This window comes from Suncus etruscus, chromosome 12, assembly GCF_024139225.1.
Source record: "Suncus etruscus isolate mSunEtr1 chromosome 12, mSunEtr1.pri.cur, whole genome shotgun sequence".
NCBI lineage: Eukaryota > Metazoa > Chordata > Mammalia > Eulipotyphla > Soricidae > Suncus > Suncus etruscus.
In genome coordinates this window covers 40,009,402-40,021,791 of record NC_064859.1, presented here as the reverse complement: position 1 = coordinate 40,021,791, position 12,390 = coordinate 40,009,402, and the positions used below count along the sequence as shown (strand labels likewise).

The following is a 12,390-nucleotide window of genomic DNA, read 5'->3' as shown; positions in this document are numbered from 1 at the left end:
CATGTAACTACTTCCTTTCAGTTCTCAGAGTAAAGGAGAAGACTCTTGTCCAAGTGATAAATTTTAATTATTATTTAATTATTTAATTATTTCATAGTTGTCCCATCTCTGTCCTAATTGTACTTCTTCAATTATATCCATGTGCCTTTTGGTTAACTCTATTTTTTTGAGAAAATTTCTGTTCAGCTATCCCATTTTTGGATAGGATATTTTTCTTATTTAGATCTACTAGTACTTATATATTTTAAATATTAACTACTTACCCGATAGATATAGAGTAAATTAATTCTTTCATTCTGTGGTCAGTCTTTGTATCCTGGGCATCATTTCCTTTGGGTGCAGAAGCTTCTCCGTTTAATGCAGTCTCATTTATTTATAATTGCTTGTTCTTGCTTGGTTAATGGTGCTTTATCCTTGAAGTTACCTTTAACTTCAGTTGTCATGGAGAACTCTTCCCATGTTTTCCTCAATGTTTCAGGACGATATCAAAGTCTTTATCAATTTTCATTTGGTTTTTGTGCACAGTGTTAAAAAGTTGTATAACTTCATTTTCTTGCACATAGCCAGTTTTCCCAGCTCTGCTTGTTGAAGAGGTTTTCTTTGCTCCTCTTCATATTTTTTGCTCCTTTATTGAAGATTAACTTATTGTATTACTGGGGATCTATCTCAGGTATATGATATTCCAATTCTATACCACGGGTCTGTCTTTCCAATGCCATTCTGTTTCAATTACTACCACTTTGTTATAGAGTTTGTTATAGAGTTTGTTATAGAATTTGAAGTTGAGGAGATCAATGGTTGCTTTAGCTATTAATGGAGATTTTTTGTTCCATATGAATTTAGTGTATGTTTGATCTATTTCTTTGAAAAACGTAATGGGTATCCTATAAAAATTGCAATGAATCTGTGCAATGCTTTGGAGAGTATTGCTATTTTAATTATGTTAATCCTCCCAGTACATAAGCAGGGGATTTGTTTCCATTTCCTTGTGTTCTCTTTTATTTCTTGAAGTAGTTTTGTAGTTTTCTTTGTATAGCCCTTTCACCTTGTTAACCTGATTTAGGGCTAATAATGTTTGTTTAAGATTCTGAGATTCTTTCCAGTGCATGGTTACTTTACTTTTAGTCATATATGCATTATCTTTTTCAAAGCATTTTTAAAGTAGCCTTTTTCAAGCTACTTGACTTGTGCATTGCCTCTTGCTTTTCTACTATCCTAGTATCTGCCAAAGGATTGTCAATGTCACTGGAGTAACACATACTGTTTGTCATGAGTTTGTGGCATGCCATCAAGAAGGCCCCAATCATGTACATCTGCCAGCTGCTTTCAAAGCAGGCAAATTGTTTCCCTAATCTCCCTTCTTATAAATAGACCTTTCAAGACTGTCTGCTCTTTATAGACCACCTGTCCCTACTCTCCTCAGCCTCACTCCCTGCTGAATCAGCACAAAGGCTGACTATTACTTTCCACTCCTACTTACATTGAACTTAACTGTGGGTTCAGCCATGGTCAGAACTCAAAGTCATTAGCAATGAAGCCAGTAATATTTGTTGACCAAGTTGCGTTATCAGTTTACTTCTGTACTCATTCTTTCCTGCATTAAACAATGTTCAAGTTAACTATATAAATATTTTAAGTGAATAGCTCTGAATTCAAATAATTTAATTTTTTGAAATATTTAACCTTGATTATTTTTTTCAAAAGCTATCATTTTACAGATATAGAAATTTTAAAAACTTAATGATGTGAATAACACTATATTAAATACATTTAAAATGTATTTTTAAATAGCTAAATTTTACAAATATACAATTTAGTAAGAGTAAGAAGAGGAGAAGGAAGAATAATTTAAAGGAAAATCTAAATATGCCTTTAAAAGTATAAATGTGTGTTTTATTCTAAGAAAAGAGAATATTGGGGCCGGGCGGTGGCGCTGGAGGTAAGGTGCCTGCCTTGCCTGCGCTAGCCTAGGACGGACCGCGGTTCGATCCCCCGGTGTCCCATATGGTCCCCCAAGAAGCCAGGAGCAACTTCTGAGCGCATAGCCAGGAGTAACCCCTGAGCGTCCCAGGGTGTGGCCCAAAAACCAAAAAAAAAAAAAAAAAAAAAAAAAGAAAAGAGAATATTAACTTTATGTTGGAAATATGTTATAGATAATACTTAATTATTTATATTAATAATTAAAATGTTGTAATAAAATATGGGTAAAATAGTCTAAATAGGCATAGAACTTTCAATATAACTGAAACTTTAATTCATTATAGAGAAAATATAAAATCCCTTAGCTAGGATTAAATAGACTTTTCTTAATCTAGTAGGGTTCAACCATAAGTGTCATGAGTGAATGCCATATTCAATGTCAAATGTTAAGTAGTTTGTCTTTTAAAGAAACTCCTTTAATACTTCTTAAAACTGGTTTCAAGGCTATGAATTTCCTAAGTTGTTGCTTATCCATGAACAATATTCACATTTTAAACTAAAATTTCCATAAATTTCTGTAATATTGGAAGAGGAACAAATAGAACCTGGAGGATTTTAGGTTGGGATTTGTCTTAGAAGACAAAGAGAGACCTTTCTAATGACATTTACTGAGATGTATTTCCTACATCTAGAAAAACATCCCTTCACAGTGCACATTTCCCACCATCAATGTCTCCAGTTTACCTCCTATGCCCCCTTCCCCATGGTAGACTTATTTCTTCTCTCTCTCTCTCTCTCTCTCTCTCTTTCTCTCTCTCTCTCTCTCCCTTTTTTTTTTTTTTTTTTGGTTTTTGGGCCACACCCTGTGACGCTCAGGGTTACTCCTGGCTATGCGCTCAGAAGTTGCTCCTGGCTTCTTGGGGGACCATATGGGACGCCGGGGGATTGAACCGCGGTCCGTCCTAGGCTAGCGCAGGCAAGGCAGGCACCTTACCTCCAGCGCCACCGCCCGGCCCCTCTCTCTCCCTTTTTGAGTGATTTTTCTTTCACTCTTCCTCCTCACTATGTGTCATTTTCCTCAATCAGAAGCAGCTCCTCATTGGTACTTAACTTTCTTCTTTGATGAATGCAGTGAACTATAGTCTAATAAGGCTGAATGTATATCATCTGTATTCTATATTACATCAGACAAAAAAAATGAGACTGCATTTCAAAAGCATTAGTCACTTAATTTTCCAGCTAGAGAAGCCTCAACAATTTTGAGGGGCATATCAGAAATAAAACAGAAGTGGAAGAAGTAAATATTTACCACATAGGATGGAGGTTGAGGTCATACCTCACTGTGTCCAGGGCTTACTCCTGACTCTGTGCACTGGAATCACTCCTGGTGGTGCTTGGGTGACCATATGTGACACTGTAGATCAAACTAGTTTAGTTGCATAAAGGCAAGCACTGTTCTATCTCTAGGCCCATACAAATGTGTTTAAAACATAGGCTCATGGAGGGAGGACAACATTGTGGTGGGAATGCTCCTGATTCAATGTCACTATGTACCTAAAATACTACTGTGAATGATTTGTAATCCACTTTGGTCAAAATAAAAATTATTTAAAAAAAAATACTATGAATAACAGTAGGATTTAGATCAAGTTATAATTTATATACAAATGTTGTGACTATAAATAATTTTTGTATACATTATTTTTATTTTGATATTTGATAATATTTTCAATAATCATTTTTGGTATAACTTTATGAAAGTATCTTCTAACCTTGAAAAAATATAGGCTCAATATCTTTGTGGATAGGATTAATTGCAATCACATTAATTATTAAAAGAAACCTAATACTGGGCCGGAGAGATAGCATGGAGGTAAGGCGTTTGCCTTTCATGCAGGAGGTCATCAGTTCGAATCCCGGCGCCCCATATGGTCCTCTGTGCCTGCCAGGACAATTTCTGAGCGTGGAGCCAGAAATAACCCCTGAGCACTGCCGGGTGTGACCCAAAAACCACAAAAAAAAAAAAAAGAAACCTAATACTATGCTTTGATACAAAATTGTATTTTTGAAATGTTCCTAAATCATATATTGCATTCTCAAAGCATGACACCTACAAAATTTCCCTTAAAGATCTTTTTTGTAATTTTACTATCAACCAATAATTTTCCAAGAGGAAATATCAGGGCTAGTTAAGGTTCTATCAACCTTACAAGAAAATTAGATATTAAATAAAATAAATAAATATAATACCTACTTACATAATAGTAACAATATTAACCCACAGAAAATAATAAAAATCAGCTTTGGACCTTAAATTAGGATGCAAAAGTAAATAAAAACTTTACAAGTATAAATACGATATAAGTGACAAAGAAAAAGAAGTGACAAAAGAAAAGAATTCCTTACTTATTGTACCTTATCTGGTGCCTATGATCCAGACAGGGTAGAGTTTACTTTCATGTGATGGCTGACTCATTGCCAGCCCTTGCATATTATGGCACTGAACAAGTTTAAAGCAAATCTGTGCAAGCACACTGCATTTTTCTGGCATGATGATTCTCTTGTAATAATGCCCATATTGATAGGAGGTACACAGTCGGTAGCTGTGATGAACATTTAAAGGTCCAGTGCCACTGTCTATTACTTATAAAACACTCCACTCCACAGAGTCACTCCTCCATTGTAAAAATATTTAAGTGAGCTGTGTTGCCCAGAGAAATTACAGAAATTATATAAATTTAAAACTTGCTCACAGGTATTATTACATGTTCTCTTTCCACCTTGATTCAATCTATTTGAAGAATCTCACCATTTTTTGTTAATTTTCACATGGTTTTTGGATATTAGCTAACAAATTAATGTATAACCTATTAAAAAACTAATTCTTGGGGCTGTAGTGGTGACGCTAGAGGTTACACTAGAGGTGACGCTAGTCTTGCAAGTGCTAGCCTAAGACGGAGCATGGTTCAATCCCCCTGTGTTCCATATGGTCTTACCAAGGAAGGAGCAATTTCTGAGCGCATAGCCAGAAGTAACCCCTGAGCATCAAATGGGTATGGTAAAAACAAAACAAAACAAAACAAAACACCTAATTTTTTTGTGTGTGTATAGTGATTATATGGCCTAACATCAGTGTCAAGTAGAATGAAATCATTAATCAGTTATATGTATTGTCCCTTTTATTTGCATTTCTGGTGCACTGATGACATCATATGAGAGACTGTTCTTGACATGATTTATCTTAGAACCTTGACCACTAGAGATCTTGGTCAAAAGATGTAGACAAGATTTCCTATATATTGACAAGATACCTATCAAGATTTCCAGTGCAAATGGAAATCTACTTTAACTACTAGAAAGCTTTGTAGGGAAATATAAGTCAATGTAGAGCAGGCAAGGAGAGCATATACATTTCTGCGTTGCTTTCTTGCTTGATCCATTTTAGCGGTTTTTTGTTGTTGTTTTTGTTTGGTTGGTTGGTTGTTTTTTTTTTTTTTTTTTTTTGGTTTTTGGGCCACACACGGCATTGCTCAGGGGTTACTCCTGGCTGTCTGCTCAGAAATAGCTCCTGGCAGGCGCGGGGGACCATTTGGGACACCGGGATTCGAACCAACCACCTTTGGTCCTGGATCGGCTGCTTGCAAGGCAAATGCCGCTGTGCTATCTCTCCGGGCCCTCCATTTTAGCTTTTAACCTTATAAATATTTGTTAATCTGATAAGGTCTCCTACTTACTAGTTGGAATTTTCTCTTCTTAAAATGTGTATCTCGGGCCGGCACGGTGGCGCTAGAGGTAAGGTGTCTGCCTTCCCAGCGCTAGCCTATGACAGACCACGGTTCGGTCCCCCAGCGTCCCATATGGTCCCCCAAGCCAGGAGCGACTTCTGAGTGAATAGCCAGGAGTAACCCCTGAGCATCACCAGGTGTGGCCCAAAAACAAACAAAAAAATGTGTATCTCTTTTAAAAATAACATTTGTCTTTATTTCACTTCATCTTTATAGGAAAGCTATAAAGCATATAAAAGCAACAAGAAAAATAAAAAACATTTATATGACACTACAGACATAGCTGTCACTGACATTTTAGCATATGATCTTTAGTACATATTCTTTGGCATTTTTATACCTAGTTACCTAGTTTTTATATACAAAGAATATTATGCAGGCTTCTCTGTAACAGCCCTCTTTGTTTTACTCACTAATATACTCTCACAATCTTCTAGTTTATGTTATTTGATTTATTCTAGATTACTCAATACTGTAAATAATTTTAAATTCCTTCAGAAGTGGATATAACCCAAATATTTATTCATCCTATTTCAGGAGACTGCCACTAAAGAAAATAGAAGCGGATGTAAAAATGCTACTGTATATAAATAACAGAGGTCTGAATGAAATATTTTGAAACCACAGATTTTGGCTTCTAATAGAGGCATTTATTTTCCCTCCTCCCCTGCTTGCTGCTGGGTTTAAATATGACCCTAGGTGGTAAAATTTTATGACTTCAGCGTGTGTAATCTTGTATTAGAGAAGCAGTACAGGATCAAGTGCATTCCTGATCTTTCTGTTTAGGGCCTAACATTCTTTCTCTTTTATTTTTCTTGTATGTTACCGGACTTGTTCTAATTATTATATACAAGTTCATTTGTAAGCACCTTCCCTATAACTTAAAAAAGGCCTAAATGAAAAAAATAACAGCTGTCTAATGAGTAATCATTATTAGATGTTAAGATTTATTATACATTTACATGCCAGTTTGTTAGCAACAACAAAGATAACATTGGTATTATATGGTATTGAGAAATTAGATGACATCTAAAGGATCTTCAGAAAATTCTTATAATATTACCAAAAATTTTAAACATACACATATGGAGAAAATAGCAACAAACCTTGCACCCATCATTCAACTGCATCTTTTACATTGTTAAAAAAAACCTTTTTTTTATTATTTGGGGAGTAGGGTTAGTATATGTTAAATAAACTTCAACATCATGTCATCTGACCTGTGAACCTTCAGTGGGTAGTTCTCATTAAGAGGGCATAATTTAAAACTGCTTTGCCAATATTACAGCTGAAGTAATAGTCATTCTCTACTTTCCTTTGTTCCTCAGATTCTCAGTCAGGTCTCTCTGATTTTTTAAAAGAGAATTAGCTCATAAGCCTTTTTTTGTATAGCAATTTCCTGTCCACCTTTTTCATGCCATAGATGCATTTGAAAAACTGGTTCATTTTACTTCTGCCATATTTTATATTCTAAACTTTGCTTCTTTCTAGATGCTTTTCAGGCATTTCCTGTGATTAGTGTAAAGGTCTATGGCTTTTCTTGTTGCAGTGACTGGTCATATACATGCGTGGCTGAAGTGTCAAGAGTTGTGTTGCTTATTGGGGAATCACAGTCCTAAATTGTGGTGGTCACACTTGCTCTTATGGGGACACATACCTGACTGTGGTGCTAACTATGTTCTATGATACTTATCACATATGATACAGAGGTGCTGGGTGTCCCAAACAGTCTTTGGGACCAAGCTCAGTGTTCACAATTCAAACTCATGATCTCATGCATACAAAGCAGGCACTTCCACTACTAAACTATTCCAAGCCCTACCTTTTTTTTTTTTCTTAACAGTTTGTTTACTCATATGCCATGTATTTCCTTTTTTTTAAAGCATACTTTAAGTGTATTACAGAGTTGTGTGATTGCCATTATTTAATTTCAAAGCATTTTTATTCCTCAAAAAAGGAAACCTCATATACCTATCATAATAGACCTAATGTTTCTGTGAATCTGCCTATTCTGTACACTTCATATAAATGGATTCAAACAATATGAAGCCTTTGTGACTGATTTCTTTAATTTAGCATACTATTTTAAGGATCTTAAAATTCGTAGCATTTATAGTACCTCATCTCTTTTTGTTGCTGAATAGTATTGCATTGTATAAATCTACCACATTCCTTTTATTCTTTCATCAGTCAATAAACATTTAGATTGTTTTTACCTTATGCCCATTAAAATGCTCCTGACAAAATTTATATGCAAAATTTGTAGAGTATGTTTACAGTCTCTTTGATGTATACTTCATAATATAATTACTGGTTCATTGGGTAACTAACATTTTGAGGTAGCATCAAAGTGCTTTTCAAAGCACTTTTTCAAAGTGGCTGCACAGTTTACATTACCAATTTGCATTACAATATATATTTACAAGTTCTTCATATCCTTGTCAACACATTATTTTCTGTGATTTTTATTATAACCTTTCTACTTAGTGTCAAGTGATACTGTATGGTTTTGAATTTCATATTTCAAATGGGCTTAATATGTACATTTATATATTTTGTAGAAATGTCTAAGTATTTTGCCTATTTTAATAATATTTATTTTTATTTTGAGTTGTACAGTTTTTAGAACATATCCTGGATGTTCTTATATGTGATTTGCAAATATTTTAACAAGGTTTCCTTATTATAAACACCACAATTTATAGAGTTGCTCACAATGCAGTTTTATTTAATATTCCATCACCCATATCACCACCAGTATAACATTTCCTTTACCCTTGTCACCAGTTTCTTAACCTCCTCAAAGTCTGCCCCTTGGCAGGTATGAATAATTTACTTACTATTGCTTGGTACAACTAAATTGTAATAGAATTATCAAAAGAGAGCTTCATAAAAAGAAAAATTGTGAAAATTGTTGTATCTCACAATGGGGTTGTGTCATTGTCTGAAGATTTACTAAGCTAAATTTATTACCAGTTGAACATTCTGTTGTTGGTTATTTTTTGTTGAGCTTATTTGCTTCTATGATAATTGCACATCCAATGTGGTGTATTTCTACCCAGAAATCAGTATTAAAATTATGGAGGTGTGGCAAGGCTGCATATGGAGTCCAGGACTTTGAGGATCTATGGAGCTGTGCTGATGAGCTCTTATGGTGACATGGTGGCTTATAAATGTGGCTGCTGGGACTTCTGGAATACAGAGGCATGGTGGGAAGGCTTTGCTATAGTTCCAAACAGTCCCAGGAGATGTCAGCTGTGAAAAAAAAACAGTATACCTGATGCTTCAAGGATGGAGAAACCCTGAATCTCTTAGGCCACGGGAATTCCCTTTCTTCCCCAATGCTTACTGTGCCTATGCAAAAAAAAAAAAAAAAAAAAGTGGGGGAACACCAAACCCTACCACTCCAGCACCCATACTTTTTCTTGTTTTGTTTTGATTTGTTAGTTTTTGACTTTATTTTCCTTCTCTTTGTTCTTCCACTTTTCTCTTTCTTTTTCACACTTGTGGTTATTATTTAGAGATTTATTTTTATTTTTATTTGCTGGGTCCATTTTTTTCTTTTTTCTTCCATTTTTCTTTTTTTATTTTTTCTTTTCTCCTTTCTTTTTTTGGTAGTTGTCACCAAATTTTTTCTCTCCTTTTTCTTATCCTTTTTATCTCCAATGGCGGTGGAATGGATGCTCAATCTACAACAAACTATAAAGTGGAGACCAGTTGCACTGGCATACTGGGGGGTAGAGGAGGGAGATGTGGGATGCATGCTGGGAATAGGGACGGAGGGAGGACAGCACTGGTGGTAGGAATGCCCCTCATTCATTGTCACTATGTACCATAAATGATGCAGTGAAAGATTTGTAAAGCACTTTGGTCACAATAAAAATTAAAAAAAAAAAAAAAACAACAACAGTATACCTGGAAGTTGGGGCAGTTAGGAGTCTCTGCAGAGGTTAATGGAAAATGGTGAAGCTGGGCCATTGGCATAGCAGCAGTTGTAGTATAGGTCTGCCAGGACTTCAGCAGGGTGGGTAACTTGCCCTGATCCCTTCTGTAGGATCCCTAGTACAGTCAGCTTATTTGCAAATATTTTTACCAGTATTTGACATTTTAGACAAGAATGCATCCTAGATATCACCTACTGAATTATATCATGAAAGAAAAAAAAACAACAACAACACAGCAGCATACCAGAGAATAGAGGCAGTAGACATGGTACTTCCTAGGTATAAGCAATGAGCTGTATTTTCTGAACAATAATTTACAAAGAATAAAGTCGACTATGATTCTTTTTTTTTCAACTTTTAATAATTTTTATTTTACCACAGTGGATTAAAAAATCTTTCACAGTAATATTTTAGGTACATAGTGACATTGAACCAGGGGCATTCCCACCACCAATATTGTCCTCTCTACCCCTGCTCCCAGCATGCATCCCATATCCCCCTTTTTACCCCTGTCCCTGGCTGCTAGTATAAGTGGTCCCCTCTGTGTCTAGCTTGTTGTAGATTGGGCATTGATTCTGTTGTTATTAGCTTTGGATTTGGTGTTTAAGTCTGCTCTTTTTTTATTTCTACTCGATGTTCATATGACTGTTTGGTCTTGGTACCCTCCATTAGTTCTCCTCCAATTTGTGAGGTAGAACAAGATGGTTCAAGTTATGTGGTTCTGTTAGAAGGAAAGTAAAAAAGGGGGGGGGGAGGTGGCAAAAATCAAACAAGCAAAAAATGAGAGGAGTCCTTCTAGAGGCTATAAATATCAATTTTAGAGAAGAAAGGGGAAAAGGAAGAAAAACATAACAAGAATACAAAAAAGAGGGGCTGGTGAGGTGGCGCTAGAGGTAAGGTGTCTGCCTTGCAAGCTCTAGCCAAGGAAAGATCGCAATTGCGGTTTGATATGGTCCAGCAACTCTAAGCAATGTCAGGAATGGAATTCTTTTCCCCCAGAGAGACCATTTTTCCAATTATATCACTATATAGAATGTGTTGCTGACCTACTTTAATAGTACTTAGCTGAACCATGGATTGTGGTTATCTTAGTCTTCCATTATAGAGTTTCCCATGAGTAAATTATCTAATGTACAGTAACCCTCATTTGTATTTGTGAGCCAACTAATGACTTAATGGGGTTTTTTAATTAAATCATTCATTATTTATATTAAATAGAATATTCAATAAATAAGAATATCCTACCATAAGCCACATGATTCTCTTAAGATATAATTCACACAGTAAATAGTCCTTTAAATATTAAGACCAAGTATCCTTTTTCTCTAACTAATAGCTGTTTATCCTCATTATTCTTGAGTTTCCTGTGGCATTTTCATCATGCAAAAGGTTATTTTTATTTTTATGCAGTAAGCTTGATCAAACTTACAATTATTAGCTTCTACAAAAGTTTGAGTCATAGTTAGCAAAGAATTTCTCATTCTCTGGCTAAACTCAGAGTTTAATTTAACCTGTTATTGCTATTTTTGTATTTTTATAAATACAGTCCTTTTTTCTAATATATTTTAACTGTCAGCTGTATACATTAAGGCCATTAATGCTGCACTTAATATTATGTGCTGCATTTTTACCAAATTATATTGTTAATAGTTGTTATTATGTAACATAATTACATTATCTTAAAAAGAAATAGTTATACTTCCGGGCTGGAGAGATAGCATGGAGGTAAGGCATTTACCTTTCATGCAGAAGGTCATTGGTTCAAATCCCGGCATCCCATATAGTCCCCCGAGCTTGCCAGGAGCAATTTCTGAGTATAGAGCCAAGAGTAACCCCTGAGCGCTGCCAGGTGTGACCAAAACAAACAACAACAACAAAAAATATAAATTCATAATATGTTAAAAACAATTAAATGCAGTTTGATTTAATTAAAAACATTTTGTGGTTGAAACATGCCTCAGATTTTAATGTAGATTCCATGTGCACTTAAATCTCATGAAAGTTCAATTAATGCATGATTTTTATAAGACTTTATATTCGTGCTCCTATCACACTAGAATATTTTTCATTTTTCTTTTATAGAGCACATAAAGATAAGATCTTTGTGGTGAAATGTAACCCACACCATGTTGACAAACTGGTTACAGTTGGGATGAAACACATCAAATTCTGGCAACAAGCAGGTACTGTTTTTCAGATTTATCATGAGAACTTTAATTTTAAAATTTTCAGATTTATCATGAGAACTTTAATTTAAAAATACTACCACCATTGGGGCCAGAGAGATAGCATGGAGGTAGGGCATTTGCCTTGCATGCAGAAGGACGGTGGTTCGAATCCCAGCATATCATATAATCCCCCGAGCCTGCCAGGAGCGATTTCTGAGCATAGAGCCAGGAGTAACCCTGAGCGCTGCCAGGTGTGACACCCCACCCCCCAAAATAATACTACATCCATTACCTAACCTGTTAGCAATTCAAAATTAAAATTTGCCTAGAAAATATTCTCTATCATATTCACTTTGAACTGCTTGATTCTAAGCCTTGAGGCTTAGAAAATCTGCTGTATATAATAATATAATAATGCTGTGCATATTCAAGAGGTCTAGGAAATATTAGAAAATGTTTTCACTGTTGTCTAGAAAGCTAGTTTATATACATTTGCTTGGAAGAAGTTAGAAAATACATGGAAATGTTAATACTTTAATCAGTCACATCTTTTTCTGTACACTGACCATGTTT

The 12,390-nt window shown here is 35.2% G+C and overlaps 1 protein-coding gene across 1 annotated transcript in view; it reads left to right on the top strand.

The window, feature by feature from the left end:
* The window catches only part of EML6 (EMAP like 6), a 358,600-nt gene that overhangs the window by 249,402 nt on the left and 96,808 nt on the right, over positions 1-12,390 (top strand). The window contains exon 17 of the mRNA XM_049784798.1: positions 11,732-11,832. Coding sequence (XP_049640755.1) covers positions 11,732-11,832 — 101 coding nt within the window. The remainder of the gene's footprint in view (positions 1-11,731; positions 11,833-12,390) is intronic.